Below are 19,924 nucleotides of genomic sequence, written 5' to 3'. Positions count from 1 at the left end.
AAAATGAGCGCTATTTCAAGTTTCTTTCTGCGAATTTGTTGCTTTTTCCTCGTACTTTGTATGTCACAGGTGGCATTCTGAATGTCCGAGTTTTCTCACGCGCGTCTAAGGCACGATCGCGAAGATATAGCGAACAACTGGTGACCGACGATCGTTATCGCGTGTAAAATGCCTCGCGATCGTAAAACTCAACAACTACGTGTCCCGCAGCAAAAGTAGTGGATGGTTGAAAAAATGCCGGAAGTTGGGGATGGAATAGCGACGGGTGGAAATGCGACCACCACGCGTAAAGACACGCGAGTGCGCCGTGGAACGAATTACAGCGAACGCGGTCGTTTTCTCTCGCTCGTGGACGTCATCGGGATCAGAAATTCTGGCTTCTGAATGTTCTTTAGAATCTGCGAACATTTATCGCCTCATGGTGATGAAGCCACGTGTGTGTCGTCACGGGTGTGTCCACACATCGATGCATCGCGTCGTCGTTCGGCGTCGATGTGTAGATGGAATGTAATATGGTGGCTGGTAGCGTCACATGGCTATTTAGAGGAGTTCCAGGACAGTCGAGCAAGGCGAGAGAAGGATATGCCGAAAGCGAGAGAGAGAGAGAGAGAGAGAGAGGGAGAGGGAGAGAGAGAGAGAGAGAGAGAGAGCGAAGGTGGAAGATGCGGTTGGAAGAGGTAAGGACCGAGAGGTAGAGGACGTAAGAGACCGGCACGAAGAGACGCTCGAGGCAATGCACCCTTTTCCATGTCTTTCCGTCGAGCTTCTCCTCTCCTTCTTCCTTCTTCTCGTCCCCGTATCCACCCCGTACGAGACATTCTCTCGTCGTCGACCCCCCGCCGCTATCTCCCTTTGTTCGCGCGGGCGACGGCGATATTCTGCGGGAATCCGCAGATGTGGTTCTCGGTCGTATCCAGTGCGATCCAGCCCGGCTTGCGGGGGTCGGCTTGCGAGTTTGCGAAAAGCCAGCGCCATTGACATCGGCACGGTGTGCGCGCACGGGCATTGTTACGCCGCGACGAGCTAATAAAGAAAAATAGAGGCTGCCGCCGCGGATATTAGTTGCCCTCTGGTGTTCGCGCGAAATCGCAGTGCGCCGAGAAAAGGACCGGGCCGTTGGACCAGGGGCGGAGATGGTGGAGAAGGGGGGGGGGAGGGGAGAGGAGAGAGGAGAGGAGGAGAGAAAAAGTAATGCCACGGTGGGATTCTTTATTTATGCCGCGCGTTTTCCCGATGTTAATAACAACTAAGTTTCCCCGGGATTTTATTTGAGAATCCTACGTCGTGATGAAGAGCGATTTCATCCGTCTACATCCTTGATAGTTACAAATGAGAACGCTCTCCTCCGCGTTCGCGGTGAAACTAGGGTACCGCATTTAATCGTCCGACGTATGAAATATTATCGTTTAATTAATGACCGTAATATTACGGTGAATAGTCGATTATTCGGCAGTCTTTGTAACGCAAATTAGCTAATCGAGAAGCTAATCGCGAGCCGAATAAATAGAGAGAAGAGGAAACGGATCGGCACAAATTAATACAAAATGTATATTGAGAAATATCCGCTCTGAATAATCGTACAGAACGAACATTTTCCGTAATAAGGCATTTTTAAAATTCAAAAGAAATGCTGAAGAGCGACTTCTCGAATATCAGTTCGCCAGGATAAAAGGTGATGAAAATAAACAAGCAACATTAACAAGGCAATATTGTGAGTGGTTTTATTTGCTCTATGAATTTTCAAGATTTTTATGGAGCTCGTGTATCTGCTTTCGTTTCATGATTGACCCTAACGTATATTTTATCTAGCTGAAAAGAAGAATGATCCAATCGAGATGAAGCATTCTCAACTCTTAGAAGAATTACATTTAAGTGTGAGTTACATTTAAATTATCTCAAAAAAATTCGAGAACATACTTTCAATTTTCTAGTGTAGATGTCTGTACTTCATTTTGGACAAAAATAAAATGTATAAGTTAATTACCAAAGATTAATAGAGATTTGAATAAAAGTATTATCATTAAAAAATGATAACTTCTTAAAAAAAAAAATATATATATATATATTTTTTTTTATATATATATATATATTTTTATATATATATATATAATATATATATATATATAAATGATTAAGATTTTATAATTTAAGAATGAAACTTTGAAAAAAGAAATACCAGAACTACAAAAAATATAATTATTCGAAAACATGAAGATGAGAATGATTTTCAATAAGAAGCAAATAGAAAAAATCAAATATCGCTGAAATATACGTATTTTGTTTTATTTTGGTGCAAAAATAATATTTTTCCCAAGAGACTCAATGTTATTCTGCTCGCACATAATGCGAATCGAACTTTTATTCTTTTATCTAAATCCATTTTTCCTAAAATAATATTTCTTTTAAATAAATTTTAAATAAAAACAAATATTTAAATATTGAAGATAAATGAAGATACAATACTTTTAGTGATTTTTAAAATAATTTTATTTTCATTTCTAAAAAGGGCACGTTAAATCGATACTTGAATGTATCGAAGTTATTGTTGTCGTTTTTTGAATCGGCGATGTTGATTGGTTCTCTCGTGATGACAACCGCTTACGAAGTATTACGAAATAAGCGGCTGTCATCACGAAGACATTTTGAAATTATGTTGTAAGGATTGAGTGTATCAGTATTATATAATTTTTGCTCTTTCTGTTTTAAAAGATAAATAGCGTGAACGCAGCCCGTGTAAAGGAATGAAAAAAGTTAGTTAATAAATAAATAAATAAAATAGCAGTATAAACACATAGCAAGAAATATAAACAATAAGAATAAACAGAAAGAGAAAATTTAAGAAAGTTGAAAAAAATCACGATTAAACATAAACAACCATTTAAAAAATAAAAATAATCTCATTATATAATTTTTGTTCCTTCTATGTAAAAAAAATAAACAACGCGCGTAGCGCGCGTCTGTAGTGTCTAGTGACGTAAAAAATACAGGTTCAATACTTAAATAATAATGCGTAAAATTTAACTCATTATTATTCCGAATCACATTGATGGATTCGGTCGTCCTACCGCACAAAATCTCTCCTATCACCAACATTTTATTTCAGATGCGAAAAAATGGCGAACCCTTCGAACTTCTGAAAAACTTTCATAGAAGTCGGTCGAACACAAAATACTCAGATTGTCAACAGATTAATGAAATAACCTCCTTGAGTACATCTCTCCTTTAATTTTTTCTTTTATCTGCAGTGCCGCTCGCGGAGATTTTAACACAATCGATCGCGGTCAATACACATTAGAATCTCGGGGCCCATATTCCCATTGTATGTACAAAGCTAAATACAGCTGGCCAAATCTCATTTGATGTTTACACCGGGCGCATTCAGCGGAGACAACAGTTGAGTAGCAATTGAATACGATCGGTATATACTCTGAGATATTCAGCGAAGCGGGTTGCATTGCTACTCAAGCGCTACTCGATTGTCGTCTCCACTGAATTGGCGCCCATTGACTGCGATATTCATATAGGGCGACATTGAAAACTATTGTGGTGGTACCTGTATCAATCAGGGGGAGGGCTATTGTAAGAAGCGAGCGCATTCGCGTTCGCGGATTGACGCGAAAGAATTACGGCGGAAGAGTGCATTAGCGCGGCAAGAGTCGAAAACACTCGACTCTCGAGAAAAAAAAAAAACGTAAATTCATTTTCCATCCAACGCGACGTAATTTACATCGAACGCGGAATATCGCGGCATCTCGCGCCTTTATCACGTGACAAGATGTACACGCGTTTGCGCATGTTTACATGCATATTTCATCGTGCACGGTGCTCGTATTCTTTCATGTTTTATCTCATCTATACATCTTATCGCGCGTGAACGCGTTAAGTGCGGAGGGCAACTTGTTCTTTCGCGCTCTTTACCTCGTATTGTTACATCCATTGTTACATCCCTTTGTTTCCACCCTTGCTTTTTTCTCGCTTCGCTCGCATGGCGAATAACAGGGGGACGGGGGGGGGGGGGAGGGGAGAGAACGGGGAGAAACGTTCGCAAAATTTTGAGAATTTTACTCGGAAGCTAAAACTCTGAGAAAACGCGCCGAGTTGTTCGATCAACCCGACGAAGCTTTAAAAATAAAAGCCAGATGTCGGATATTAGCTCGCCTCTTTGGGATATAACTAGAAGAGGGAGGGCGTTCATTTCGAACACAATGACGAACCCTCTGATCCGTCCGGTACATGGCTTCCGAAAATTTGCGTGGAATGCGAGCTCTTATAAGGCTGCGCTAAATTTTGTCCCTGTCCCGGAGAATGTTGGATGCTCGCTCGCGAAGCGATCCAAATGAATGCGAATGAGGGGGTGTTTACCCTAAATCATTCGGCGTATTTTTATTGGACGTGAATAGATATTAGCGATAATTCGATTTTATCAGATTTTAGAAGAAAATAGATTTTCCTCAAATTTTAGAAGATTGAGCGATCGGAAGGCGAATGATTCACAAGTATTATTACGTCGGGGTGGATTCGCGAGCAGGCCACGATGAAATTGAACTCGAAACGTATTAGAGCCGCGCGAGACGGTGTTTCAACACGAGAATGTCTGGTACGTTTTATCGACACGGTCGGTCTAATTTCAGAACGTGCCCGAGAGGTCAATGGGCTACTTATTCTCCAAGTCCGATACAAGAATTACCGGCGTGAATTATCGATCGCCCGCGCGAATTCCTATCGCGCCGAGAACGATCCATCTCCCTTCGTGACGTAGCCGCGAACACGTCTATCGACATCGGGTTATAACTGACCGAAAGGAAGATTAGCAGGGAACACTTTTCCGTATCAATATTACACCACGTAGGAGCCGCTCCCCTAATTGTGCCGGGGCCGTTGTTTGGAAATGAGTGTAGCACGCATTAATTTGCGCCGGGTGTGTTTTTTCCCAGGGTTTCATCAGGATAAGTCTCTCGGAGTAGTCCAAGGAGAAAACCGATATTACTCGGCGTTTGTTTCTACAAGCTATTTTGGCAGAATTTGAAGACAATTGCCACGATTCATTAAGACGGCAAATAGCGATTTCCGCGTGAATTTCCAGCACTTCGACCAAGTCGTTTTGAGTCGATATTGTTTTTCGATGTTTTTGATGATGTTGTACAAATAACACTTAAATGGTATTGTATTGTCTAACGATTCTCCTTTTTTTGTTGTAGATTCGAAGATGAATTGGCCACTGGTGCTGACTTGTTTTTTGCTGCCACAATCGTGCATTCTCGGTGCATCGCGTGGTAAGTTATTTTATCGAAAATTCTCTGGCAGAAACTAAATCGATTATAGATTATATCAGAGATTTTATATATATATATATATAAATATTTATTATAGATATTTTGAGTGTAAAAAAATACAATATCGAAATATCTTACATAAATTTAGACATGTTTTCTTATTTAATGGTATTCTCAAAAATTTATTACATGAATTTTTTGATACAATTTTAGATTATAATATAGATATTTTAGACAATATCTCAAATATTTTTGAACAAAAATTTATGGTAGATCTTATATATATATATATATATATATATATATATATATATATATATATATATAATTTTATATCTTTAATATAAATGGCAAATAATGTAATACAGAAATAATTCAATATTTGCAGTGAATAAATAGATATATTTATGTTTAATAATATTATAATAATCTAAAGTTGAAACTTAAAAATAATTTAATCGACATAAAACGTTTAAATTGAAAATAAAGTCTTTATATTTTAAAATACTATTTTGGAAATAATTTTAAGTTTATTTTTTGCATACTTATATAATCTGAATTTTATAATTTTTATCACTGAATAAAAGTGTCTTTATATTTTTTTAATATTATCGAGGAGTTTTTAAATGTTTGATACGTGCCTGTAGTAAATTATAATAATTTGCAAGAAATAACATGTATATAAATATCAAATATCAAAATTCACATGTATTTATATATAAAGAGCACATTGCGCAACATAAGAATATTTGCGGATCACTTTACGCGAATGCGACCAACAATACTATTACTATTCGTTGCACGACTGGGCTATCGTTACTGCTCTCGTTGTTGTGCAACGAGCTGCAAAAGCTGGCCTCTAAAACCAGAAAAACCCCCGAATTGGGTCATTCCTTTTTTTCTGTCACCGGCGACGAGCAGTAGTGGGGCCACGAGAGGCAGGCGGAAAATCCTTAATCCACCTCGGTCGCTCAGAATCTGGCGTGAACCCGTGCGAAAACAACGTCGAGGGGTGGATTATGATGATCGTGGAAACAACGGCGCGGGGCTGTTCGTGTTCCTCTAAATGGCCGGGTGGTTTTCCCGGATGTATTGCACACCCAAGCGTGACCCATAAGCGTGGTTCTTTTCTACCAGTTCTCCCCCAGCTGTGCGCGGATAGACAAATTAGTCCTCTTTCACCCTTGCTCGGGCTGGAGGGCTAAGAGGCTTTTGTACAGCGTTTGTACCAGTGGAGCTTATTTCTCCGCTAAGCTCCCACGCGGTAACAGATCGTCTTATAATGACAATGAAGGCTCTCCGTTACACCCACGTAGAAACCCACGTCCGTTATTTCTCAAAATACGCGATCACGCGAGGTGTTGTGTTATTTCTATCGACAGCCGATTTTTGACGGCGATGATGAATAGAGCGAGAAACCTTTTTCGATACCTTTAGTACGATCGAACCTGATGATTCTTTCCTTTCGAACGTAATTCTTTATCGGATGGGCAGAATCGCGCGGATAAATGTCTCTTTGACACGTTTGCGTGCGACTGCATCCGTCCTGCGAAATAAACTCACTGTCCCATTTGAAAGTTGTTCAGCGGCTTCAACTTGTCTGGTCCTATCGAGGCAAATCTACCCCCGTCTACCTACGTACGAACGGACACAATCTCCCGAGTTCGCCGGAGCGACGACCGCGGGCAGGAACTTCGATTTCGAGTACACAAGAGACATCGAGTACGCGTCTCCCTAACACCCCGATTCAGGTCAAAGTGTATTTTCTCGGTCGCGCTCTGACGACGGCAAACGAACCGCAGCGGTACGCGCGTCCGGAATTTGCCAAGGCAGACTTTCCCCCTTTTGACTTAATTGGCGGCTTTCTCGCACCGTCTCGGGACCGTCTTTGACTTTCCTTTCAGCGACCGAGAAGTCCGAAACTCGCCAATGGTCAGCGGCGCGAGACAATGTCGTAAAGACTCGCGAAGTAACGAGCTGCGGTAACGTTCCATGTTCGTGCACCGGCGAACTGTCGTTTCGGATGTCGAGGACACCAGGGGATAAGGGTATTAATTTATGTAATGTATTATTTTACGTACGTTTTATCAATGCGCTTTTAATACACATGAAATTGGCTTTCCAATTGGATCCCGACGAGTCAGGATATTTAATTTTCAATTTTTACTTATTTCTACTGTTAGTCGTATATTATTTTGATTAAAAGACATTAATGATATCGCGATGTTTTATTTTCTTCGCGTAATAAAAATAGTATTCTCGATATAATAATATAAATAATAATTGAAGTACCTCTATCTCGATCTCTCGATTTTCCGGCTTATTTAATTCCTAGTCTCGAAATTTACGTAAAGACGTGAAACGTCAATGAACTCGCGTCATTTCTTCTTTGTCACGCGAAAGCACTTCTTTTGACTTCTTGAATTTGGTAACTAACTTAATTGGCGGGACTTCGAGATGGTCGCGGACCGTCTTTGTGGATTGAAGTGGCCACGGGACCACGACGCTTTAGAGGGTCGTGGACGACGACTAAGAAGCTCGAAACTTGTTAATGGCGTGGGTGTTATAGGACAATGGCGTAAAGACTGTTGAGATTACGAGGGGACTGTAAGACTTCGTATTTGATGCAAACAGGACCAATTAAGTCGTTAAAGGAATAGGCTTTCTTCTTCTTGAATCAAGAGTATCAGGGGTATACGTATATATATGTATACGAAATGTCTTATCGAACAATTAAAATTCCAAATAGGTGATTTATAATTGTGAATTTTTTGATATAAATTTAAAATTGATTTTCGCTAATCAAAACGTTGACGTATCGATAGTTTTTGAACGCTTGGAAATATCCGGATGTTCGCTAATCAAGGGATTGTAAATGGGTAGCTGTACCGTTCGATAGTAGATTTACGACCATTATTGGGCTTTGCACATATTTAGCAAATGACAGTGAAATACAATATGGCGGATCGTTCTGCTCAGTAGAGATATAAAGCCTCAACGTTGGCAAAGCCATGTTCGCTGGTTGCTGGCTAGTGGAAACAGTAAATCTAAACGCTTATATGGATACGTTACGTGTATGAGAGAAGCATGTATATGCCAGTGAGTCCCTATTATTTCGAATATCAATGCGGCATTAAGCCGATGTAAACCGGGGGTAAATACGATCCGGATACCCTGTAGTCAGCGAATAAAATCATTTGGCTACAGGTGTCATTTCCGACAATTTGCTTACCATTATTTTGATTTGCATTTAATTTTACCGTCATTTCGGGGACATTGTGGTTTTGAGAATGAAGGGTTCCGTAGTATTATTCTCTAAATAAATGTCAAACTGTTATATTTATCATAGTCAGATATAGAAATGTATTTTAGTAACCGATTTTTAATTTTATATCCTAATAAAGATCGAGCTGACTAATCTGCGTGCCAAATAATTTGCCAAAAAATTTAATATTAAAGAATTATTTTGGTATTTTAGATATATTTGATGCCGAAAATGGAATTTACAATGCACGCGCGATAACAACGTACGAAGTCTCCATCCTTTCTTTTTTATACATATTCGTCATTTTACTTATATATCGCAACAATCTTGCTTTAACCTACGATGCAAAAATTCGACGGATTTAGTTATATCTTTGTAATACCTTTGAACGCGCGGAGAATATTTGCTTTGAAGTAATCTGCAACGGAAAAGAGTGTGGGGGAGCGCGCCCCCTGATATGACCTTTTTCATCAGGATGAAAGAGAGTATAGGAGAAACCGAAAGAGAGCGAGAGAGAGAGAGAGAGAGAGAGAGAGAGAGAGAGAGAGAGAGCGCGTGGAAAAGAGAGTTAATTTTACGACGAGAAAAATGCGCGTTTACCGGCCGGTTGTGAGAAAGGGACGAGGCGAATGCCCGAAGCGAAACGCTGAATTTGTTTCTTGTCCCTGGCGAGTGGTTTTGTAGCTTTGTAATAAAACTGCATTTTTTTTCCATTTCCGCGTACAGCACGCGCGCGTCGAAATTAACGTTACGCGGAGACGAGCATTACGCGAAGTTTCCGGTTAATGGACCGTAACGCTTATATCTGGCTGCCCTTGGTAATTTATCGGCGACGAGATAAACGCGATAAACGTTGCCCGGCCATCGACACTGACGAATCGGCGGGCTGTGTGTAACGCTTTGCAACTTTGCGCTGTTGCATTGCGAGCCGACCGAAAATCCGATGATAGACGACAGCCAGAACGGAAAATAGGTTTTTCCCTCGGAGCTGCTCCGGAGCGTAAAGCCATGAGACTCATGAGGCACAACGCGCGATTCGATCGCGATTCTCCTCTCCGGTCTTTTCTCCTGGAGCGTTTTCCGCTGTCTCTTCCACTCCAGGCCGCCTCACGAGTTTCCCCCCCCCCCCCCCCCCTCGCTCGGCAATGTTTGTGGACGAGGGCAGGACGCTTTTACGGAGGCACACATAATTTTCTGCGCCGACTGCTTGCGCTTCGTAGGTGGTGGATCATCCTTATCTGACCGCCTAGCAGATATGCACGTTCTTCGGCCGAGATAAGGCGCATCCAACGCCGAGGTGAATTTTCGCGCGATCGTGCGCCGCCTCAGATTGCTCCGTCCTCCACATCTCCCGCGTCTCCCCCCCCCTCTCTCTCTCCGCGAAACGCTTGATTTAGTGCCATAATCGCCCGCGGATATTTGCCTTGTGTGTAACGTGCCAAACGGATAAACGAGTGTCGCGGGTATCATTTAAGGGGTAGCCCCCCCCTCCCCCCCTCCCGATCGTACGTGCCGGTATCGAATCACGATTCTGGCTTCCATAAACTTTCTGTTGGTATTCCTTATTGCGTTGCGCACGCAATTATGTTGCATAATTACCGTCTATCTGCAGATCTAAAGTTAGAATATTATTAGCAGCGTGACATAAATGCACCGAAAACTGTCATCTTTTCAGTCTGTATAATATAGAAGAGGTAGATAGAGACAGAAAAAAGATCGTTGAGATGATAACAATAGACGGTAATAAGGCTAACGAAAATCAACGTTGCAAAGAGTACACAATTATATATGTTTAATTTTAACTAACGTTTCATTAAAATAAAAAGTGTCAAACGTTTTCGATTCGAATTTGAGTTATCTTCTGCGTAACATTGTAGTAAGGATATATTTTTGAATTTCCAATTGATGAAGCTCGTAAGAGATGATAACATATCATCGGTTGACTAAATGAAAATATTAATTAAATGAAATTATTAATAAAAAAATTTTTTAATGCGAGATTCAAATCGGAAGAGATAAAATTACGAAGCGTATTTTTTCTCTCGACTTTTAATGATTTTGGATATAGTCATGAAATGTAGAGGTATATCGTGCCACTGTGAATCCAATGAATCGTACGGAATTTGTAACGTTATGAAAAACATAAAATTTTCGTAATTGCGATATCACGCGGGAATGTGCATAAAACGCGATTATATATGACCGGCCGCCCACGGTCGTCCCTCGATCCCTTTTCCGTTTCTGTTGCCTAGAGAGGAACACCACGTGGAAGGTTAATCAGAGTCAAGGCAAATAAGCGGAGCTACCAGCTCGGTAATTAGCGAGGTCCGTTAAAATGGATTCCAACACTAGTGCGCGCGCCCACCCGCGTGAGGGACGCAAAAAAGGAGCGTCGCGACGACGATTAAAAGCCGGCTCGACAACGAAGGCTCCCCTCTTTTTCGCTCTCCCCCCCGTTTTCTCTTTCTCTATCTCTAATAAAGCCGAAAACGTTTTGTCGGAAAACGTTTAAAATACTGTTTAAGGCGGCGAATCGGTAATTAAAGCGACGGGGATTGTTGCCTAGGAAAACCGAACGCCCATAATCGACGTCGCGAAATAGGAATGGAATTTGAATGGAATTTGTCTTTTTTCTCGGTTTATCCGACCGTGTACCAATACGCTCGCTTGTTAACGATTAGGGTACAGTGGTATGCGGGGGAAACGGTTTAATGCCATTCGTAAACGGTAAACGATATCTGTAACGGTAAATGATATTATTAATATCGCATTATGTTCTGCTAGTTATAATTCGTTCGTAGAGATTTATTCGATTGATAAATTGAATCACGTTTATGGCACTAATGAAATTTATTATTTATTTCAACAAGGGTGTCGCCTCTCGCTCGCGGAAATCGCTTGTTAATTCGCGCATCCTCGCATTCTCATTAACCTTTCTTCTTCAACACGTATAAAAAAAAAAAAAAAACATTCGAGGGATGTGGTTATCTCTTTCGCTCTATCGAACATCCTGTGAAATCTCACTTGTGCGCAGGCGACGCATCGGAGAACACACAGTGCGCATTCAAGCTGCACGCTGTTATCGAGAGGAGTAAGAGAGGAGAGAGAAAGAGAGAGAGAGAGAGAGGGGGGGTGAAGGAGAAAGAGAGAAGAAGAGAGAAAAAAGCGGCGTGATTCCGACGGAGCGGAATAACGTGTGGGAAAGCACGAGGCGAGGAAGGGGTTAAACAACGTGGAGGGGGATGGAAAACCGGAGGCTCAGCTTCGACCGAGTTTTTCGGCGGCATTACCGATTTATATTTTACGCCGGATTTACCGTCGGATGTGTATGTTTTTAATATCCTGGATGCACAAACCGCGCGCGCGTACCGATGCACCGATGCATCTCGCTCGACGAACGTTCAGCGATGCACGAATAGCTATCCTCTTGCTCCATCCCCTATCCTCCCTTCGTTTTCCCGTCGCGCGTCCTCGTTCACCCCTCGCTCTTCCTCTCATTTCTACACAAATCCGTGATCCTTTATCCGCTTTTCTCTCTCTTTCTCTTTCCCGTTATCGTTCTCTCGTCGCTCCATCTCTTTCCCTCTGTTTGCTGCTATTTCTCTTCGCGCGTCTTCTTCATCCCTGCATCTTTTCCGCGAATTCTCCCCTTCCCCCGTTTGCCCACTTTGTGATCTTTTAAAAATCCTTCTCTTCGTGCAGCTCGCGCAATTCATTTTCTCGAGTAGCATCACCAATCTCTTGACTCGTTTCTTGCGAGCGTTAACTTTATTTTAGTACTGTCCTATCACGACTTTGTACGACTGCGCGTGCAGCGGATTAGCAACATGTCACTTATACACTCTACTTAATATTTTACTTTATTCTGTATACATAAGCGAGATGTATCCGACGAATCCTTCTTTTTATTCTTCAACAATTTGAAGTTACTTTCTTTCACAAAAATAGCAAGAAGAATTAGCGGGTCTTACATTCAGAGAAAAATTATATTTAAATTGAAAAAATTGTTTTTTTAACTTGGTTTTTTTAAGTTAAAATGAAAGTGCTTTTAAGAAAAATAAAAGTTTATTTGATTTCACGAAATGACGTTATTAGTCTTTTTTAAGATAGATAAATTATTTATTCAAATTATTTGTATAAATAAAATAAATAATTGTTTAATTCGAGGAAAATATTGACAGAAATGTAAGAAATAATTTAATTGTGGTTATATTAAACCAAGAAAATTATTTTTTTAAATAAAATAAAAGATTTTTTGAACTATATACGCTAGGCTTACGACTGCAAAAAAGTATATAAAAGTATTTCTGCGTGACTATATTTTTGGTTTGTTAATCACGAAGATTATTCGTAACTTGACAAAGGAAAGGATCGCGAAAAGCCGTTAGTGTTCCTTCGCGTTTGATCAGGCGGTTTCTAATCTATTCTTGTGCTCTTTCAAAATATTTTATTAATACTTCTATTATATACTGTGATTTGAAATTATTTTACGTGATTCTAGTGTCTTCAACGACATTAATTGTAAAAAAAAAACGTGCAACGCGATATTGATTATTTTATTAATTTTCAATTTATTCCCAATGTCCGATAAAGAAATGTGTGATGAAATTTTTAATTATACATAAAACATTTTTTTTAATGTAAAGAAATTTTTTGTTACATATAAAAAATATATATTTCATTCTTTCAAAAAAGATTTTCGTTGCACAAACAAATTTCTTTAATCTCAATAAAAAGGAATAACCAAGAAATTTTCTTCAAATCAAAGAAGATTTTCTTTAACTGTGCAGCAATGCACAAATTTCTTTAATTCGAATAAATTTTTTTTTAATCAAAGAAACTTTTCTCTGGGTGTAGGATGCGGCCATCAAAAAGCACTACGTTTCCTTCCTAAGAATCGTCATCTCTTCAATTTTAACATAAACAAAGGGAGGATTATAAATAAAGTTTTTCCTCTCACTCCGCTTCGCCTTCTTGCCTGCATCCGTTGTTTCCGCGATGATTAAAGTATCGGGTATACGAATAATATCGCGCGAAGGGTATACCCACGCCTATTAATAACGCTGCGAATTGAATATTCAACGTGCATTTCCTCCGGTACAAATACCGAATACACAGAGGGGACGGGCGTCGTGTAAGAGGCCCGTGAAAGCGCGCTCTCGCGATTAAATGCGCCGGCCGATCCTCGGTGTTTGTGTACGCGATCAAAATCCTGTTTTTATTCGTCTGGACCGTACACGACGAGGGTTTCTCCTAGCTGCTCCTCTCGTCAGGAGGAAACAGTCACGAACGCGGTGGGAGAGCGAGACACGGCGAGGAAGGTGACGAGTCGGTGGCAACGCGTTTCGGATAGTCGGCGCTTTGTATTTGCCCATTAATAGCGAACTACCATCCTAGTCGGCGCTGAGAAATTAGCGGAGGCGCTAATTGTGTTACGTAACCTAGTTAGCGATGTGTGCACTTGTGTGCGCATTCGAGAAGCGAAGATCTCGGTCTGGTCTCATCCCCATGAGAGAAGCGCCCATTCCCCGGGGAGAAGCGACCGACCCCGACCGTGCATCTTGCGAACACTCGTACCTTTCGCGCTCTGATGTGCGAGTCGCCTACAGAATGAGTTTTTTTCTAATGCTAATTACTCGATCGTCGACGTTTCTCCGTCGTCTCCGTATGTTTGGTCGGTCATTTGCCCTCCTCCCCCCTTCCCTCCCCGCCTCGTGCCGGCGCGGCCGTCGCGCTTCGTGACGCACGACGCCAACCAAGTTGGAGCGTCACTTTGCATAATGTATACTTACCGCGAAACTACAACTCGAAGTGGTCGATATCGCTTCCCGAAAATAACATTGATATAGACGTGAGACAATTTCCGCGACGGTTTGCGCGAACGTGCGCGCGCGCGCGCGCGCGCGCGCGTGAAAAAATTTCTCCCGTAAAAAATGCAATATTACACCGTTTGAGTTCATCACGCTGCGCTCCTGAAGTGGAACGTGTCTCTCTCTCTCTCTGAGGATGGAAACGGCTATAATAACGGCGCCGGGAGAATTCGCCGGCGGCGCGAGGCCTTTCCTTCCCCTCCTATTCCCCTTTCCCCCGGTTCTCGCGGAAACGAGTTTGCTAGAAGTTAGCCCCCGCCCGCGAGAGAGAACGTATGTAAACAATGCAGCGCGTAAGCCAACGAGCGGAAACGAAATGATATTTGCGCGAATTAATCTTTGTGAGATTGAAAACCCGGCGCGTCTACATTATTTCCGAGTTTACGGAGCTCGCGGCCCGAAGCTCGTGGCGAGTCTGAGAATGTGCGCGCGAACCCGCGTCTCTCGGAATGCTGTGCGATAGAACATTGTGTGGAGGAGCCTCGTGTGGAGGAGCCTCGTGTGCGCGAACGAGACTCCGCGAGAAACGCACGAGAGATATTTGGGGCTGCGGCCGAAACGGTTTCGGGGAGCGCGCGCGTGTGTAGATGTAAGAATTACACGTTTACATCAGCACCGTATCGCTTTCAACGCAACAACGCGCGGTCGTGCCGCAGCTCCGCCTCAATTAAAACCGATGATTTCATGTCGTTCGAGCGAGAATGGCACGTTTGCAATTTGCAGGGACACAACACGGCAAGTGCGGAGAGTCAGCCCTAGGCGTGCGCGCGCGCGCGCGGGCGGCCCTTAGTGTACGCCGTATATACCCCGGTATGTAAAGCGCTTTCGAGTCTTTCACGTGCCGAAGGGGGGGATTTCCACCCCGGCACATCATGGCAAACGCGTCTGCAACGTAACCTAACGCCCTTCAATGCCGTTACTGCCCTATTGACGATGACGACGATCTCCGTCGTTTTACCTCTTCACGCTCTGCAAACTTTAACGTACGTTATATTCGCGAAACGTGGAAGCTGCGGATACTCCGAAGGCACGAAGACGAAGACAGCGCCTCGTGAAAAGACACGAATAAAAGACTACTCTCTTGGTTTCCAGCGTCGCGGTGGGACGTTTCCGGTGCCGCGGATGTTGAGACGTTCCGCTTCTGAGACTGGACGACTCGCGTCATAACGCTTGACATCGTGTCACGGACGTCGTGTCGGGGAACGAAGATGAGGACGAAAGGGTGAATGGAGGAACTTTATCATACTTCTTACGCACAGGACAGGTCCCCCTTGACGGCTCACCCGCTCGAACATCGTGACACAATGCCAATGCGATCTGTCGTCTCTACGTCCCACATCACCTTTCAATCCCACCGTCAGCTGTTCCCCGAGAGAGAGAGAGAGGCGAGCCCCACCTTTCTCTCCAAGGGCTCCTTCGCCGCAATAAATTTATCTTCTCCGCCACGTGCCGCGCGTGTATCGCGCGCACATGAAACGGAGGGTGCGCCGGGACGATATTTCCCGAGACTCCCCCTCCTCCCGCCCTCCGGCCGTTCTTGTGGAAACGAGGTGACCCCGATTACCAAACACCATCGACCGATACATCCGTCGCTCGTATCGGTTGCGCGAGATAGAAATCCGGTGATCTCTCCGGTATGGTGATCGAAACTTGCCTCCATCACAGCCGGCGAGCCCCTCTCGACACTTTTTATTTCTCGCGCGCACATAAACGCGCGTACACACACACACACACACACACACACACACACACACACACACAAAAGGATTGCCCCAATTTTTTTATCATCGCGTTTTATTCGGCGTTTTACCGTGAGTTTACGTCTCGCCGAGGTTTGATGGACTCTCACGGCGCTCTCTTTAACGCCTGTATCAATTTCAGCAGTATCGCGTAGGACGGAAGTCGCGCGAAGTGGATTTCCCTCCAAGTGATGACGTTCGAGCGAAAATTTACAACGCCGCAATATTTGGGATAAACAGTCTTCTATTTGTCGTTGGCACGATTAAAACGCGAGTAAAACGAGTTTACAGAATTCTTCCGCTTCGATTTTCGTTTCTCGCGAGAAACGACAGTTTAAATTTCTTCTCCCCCTTGTAATAATCCATTTTCGCCGCAGTATCTTTTTGTTCTTTTTTTTTTTCATAAAATGTAAAGTGCGATGGTAGCAGTGGGAGTCCAACGTAAGACATTGGAGAGAAACTGAGATTCTTGCGAGTGTACACAGCCTGGAGATTTGTCTCGCTAAATCTATTCTACGTAACTCTGTCTCTCTCTCTCTTTCCCTCTTTGCGAAATCGGAACCACGTTGCCTTAAACAAACGACACACGTAGTATAAAGAAAGATGAAGAAGTCTAGCTATAGTAAGTTTCGCTCTCTAGATAAATAACATTACACGCGAGACATATAAAATCCAATTAATTTCACGTCAAAAACTATCAGAACGATTCTTGCCGATCGTTACTTTCAGAGTACGACGTAATCAAAGCGGGCGAACCAATCATTGCGGAGAATATGCTTGAAGAAGCATTGAACACCCTTTTTTACGGGCAAGATATTTCACGTTTACGCCTGCAAAAAACTCGCTCACAATCTGTTACTCGCTTCGTAATACGAGGATATCGCGGTATATACATGTTGCGAGCGCACATAACACTTGTCAGACACCGTCGTAACATCTCTATTAAATTCTAGATATAAAATACGAATGTTCGCGGCCGTTGTATTATCTTTGTCCTCTGTACACTGTCGCGACGACGATCGCGTTTAAGCTAAAACATTACTAAGTCCGTACTTATTCGCATGAAAATGGACCGTGGCGTGCGTCCGCGCGCGGGGGAGGGGGGTTGCACGGGTACACACACTCGCGTCGCCGGCACCCTCGTAACCATCCCGCGCTAAATTCCATACGTGGATACGAAGCGCGAACTTTCGTTGCCGCACCCGGTTGCAATATTCCGCGCATGCTGATTTCCATACGGCGCTGTAACCCGTAAGAGTTTTAATCGCATCCGCGCAACGCGTAGTCGTACGCACTGCATACACATTGAGCGGGTGCATTCTCCGAGAGTGGGTCAAGCTGCACGATGCACTTCCGCGACCGTAAATATATAAATATACATTGTACGGGCGCGCGTGCGTGCGTGTGTGCGTGTGTGTGTGTGTGCGTGCGTGCGTGCGTGCGTGCGTGCGTGCGTGCGTGCGTGCGTGCGTGCGTGCGTGCGTGCGTGCGTGCGTGCGTGCGTGCGTGCGTGCGTGCGTGCGTGCGTGCGTGCGTGCGTGCGTGCGTGCGTGCGTGCGTGCGTGCGTGCGTGCGTGCGTGCGTGCGTGCGTGCGTGCGTGCGTGTGTGTGTGTGTGTGTGTGTGTGTGTGTGTGTGTGTGTGTGTGTGTGTGTGTGTGTGTGTGTGTTACACGCGTACATCATGCATAAACGTAAAGTCGGCGCCGGATAGCGAAGTTTCACAATGCGAAATATTGGCCGGACTGGAACCGTCTGCTGTTGTCACAAAGCGCACCATCTGTCACGGATGAAGAGCGGTGCTATCACTTCTTTTTTTTTTTTTTTTCCTTTCGCACAACTAATGTAATAGCGAAAATGAAAATAATGAAACTGGGATATTTCCGATTTTGGAAAAAAAAAAAAAAAAAGGAAGAAAGCGGGACAGCGTGAAAATCAATATCTTTCAACATTCAAATGTATAAATGTAAATGTAAATGAATGTGAGAAAAATAAAAATATTTTGTGGGGCATAGTTTTTTTAATTAAATGAAATTGTCGAGAAACACACCACATATCTTTCGGACATGATAATGATTTAAATGTGAAATATTGTAGTGACTAAGCATGTGGTCAAGCTCGACAACGACTTTGCTCTGATCGCTCATATTGAACTCTTTATTTATTGAACACTCGCTAATTTTACATTGGACCTGTATTCAGTTTGCAAAGAGGAAGATGCGCAAACGACAACATATGCAAATATTTGTGACCTCGCAGAATCAATTCCGACATGAAAAAATAGAAGAATAGAAATTTATCGTTATTGTCTTTGAAATTTTTCTGTGCTCGCTTTTTCAACATTTATAAACACAATTCAAGGTTTCTTGACAGAGTCAAATATATCGGTATTTCATGCCAGTAACGAAAATATGTCTATAATATATAAAATATAAATATATAAATATATGAAATATATAAATATATAAATATAACAGAAAATATAAAATGTAACAAATATAAATGCAATTATGTTTATTTATAGGAATGCAATTTGGAAACACAAGGTAAAAAGTATTATTTACAACGTGCGATTTTCTGTCTTGAAAAATATTGATTTGAAAAAAAGAGGGGAGCGCGTTTTAAGCAAACTCGAACGAATCGGTACCTTCGTTGCCCTTAGCTACGCGCATCGCGATACCCATCGGCCACCGATCGATAAGTACGAAGTCACCAAAGTGTCGGCTTACTTGCGTAACAATTTAATCGGCGAAATGCCCGCCCGTGCCTCCTCGCCGATAAGCTTTAAGGGGGGGAATGTCGGCGCCAAGATCGCGCCAGCCGAGGCCAACTAGGAAAATCGTCGGCCGGAGAATCGAACGCCATTCGGCCAACGCGAGGGTTGAATAGAGGCAACGACCAAGGAGACCCCACGGGCGATCTCACGGGCGATCTATTATGTGATTGCTCATTATTGTTTTACGGCCCCGTCGAGTCAGTCGACGACTGAGAAACTCGAGGAAACTAGAGGGTGCCACGGAGAGGACAGGATGAAGAAGTGGCTGCCGGCTCTCGAGAGAGGGTGGTAATAAAATCAAAGTACCGATGGGTGCCTCGAGGTCCGTTGATTCTTTCACGGATAATCGAGTGCGGATAGAGACGGGGCACGGAGAGGACCGAGGAGGAACTTGCGGAACGGGTAATTACGCGTCGCGGCGATGTGTTAATTCTGCCGCACATTGTTCATTCGAATCTCGTCTATATCGCGCGACCGGTGAATTTCAATCGCGCCGATATCCGCACCGTCCTTTGCTTTCGACACACAAGACACGGTGTGTAATCGACGCGACATTTTCTGATATTCCGATTACATTACTTTTCTACCGCAAATATCTATTTCGGACTTCGTTCGTAAAACACTTCTCTGTCGGATTCTGTCGGAGTTTTAGAACATCTGTCTGCGACCTAATTAAATTACGGGATTTCGCTTTAGCTTCGCGTTTCAGAGATTGGCCGTCGGGTTAATGAGAAAAATTGCGGGATGTAAAGGGTGTTCTCTTGCGGTCGTAAGGGCTTCTTGTCGTGGAATTGCTTTCACACAGAGGCGAGCCTTCCCGTGTTGTCGGTGCAGAGAGAAAACAGATTGCCGTGGTCCCGCCGTTTCGCTTTTATTCAGGCGAAGATGCCGCGAGCGTTGCGTGGCGGAAGACATCGATAGGTCGATAGACGACGATGGGTATGGCCCGCGTTGGCTCTGGAAAGCGTTTCTACGGGCACTATTTTAGTATCGGTTTCCACCG

The 19,924-nt window shown here is 43.1% G+C and overlaps 1 protein-coding gene across 1 annotated transcript in view; it reads left to right on the top strand.

Moving 5' to 3' along the window:
- Positions 1 to 19,924, top strand: part of LOC105429350 (uncharacterized) — a 225,331-nt gene that overhangs the window by 105,442 nt on the left and 99,965 nt on the right. The window contains exon 3 of the mRNA XM_089074417.1: positions 5,199 to 5,273. Within this exon, the coding sequence (XP_088930543.1) occupies positions 5,207 to 5,273 (67 nt within the window). The 5' untranslated portion in view covers positions 5,199 to 5,206. The remainder of the gene's footprint in view (positions 1 to 5,198; positions 5,274 to 19,924) is intronic.

Source organism: Pogonomyrmex barbatus, unplaced genomic scaffold (genome assembly GCF_055798465.1).
Source record: "Pogonomyrmex barbatus isolate J1 unplaced genomic scaffold, ASM5579846v1 scaffold17, whole genome shotgun sequence".
Lineage (NCBI taxonomy): Eukaryota > Metazoa > Arthropoda > Insecta > Hymenoptera > Formicidae > Pogonomyrmex > Pogonomyrmex barbatus.
Note: the sequence above shows the minus strand (reverse complement) of the source record. Positions and strands in the feature narration are given on the sequence as shown.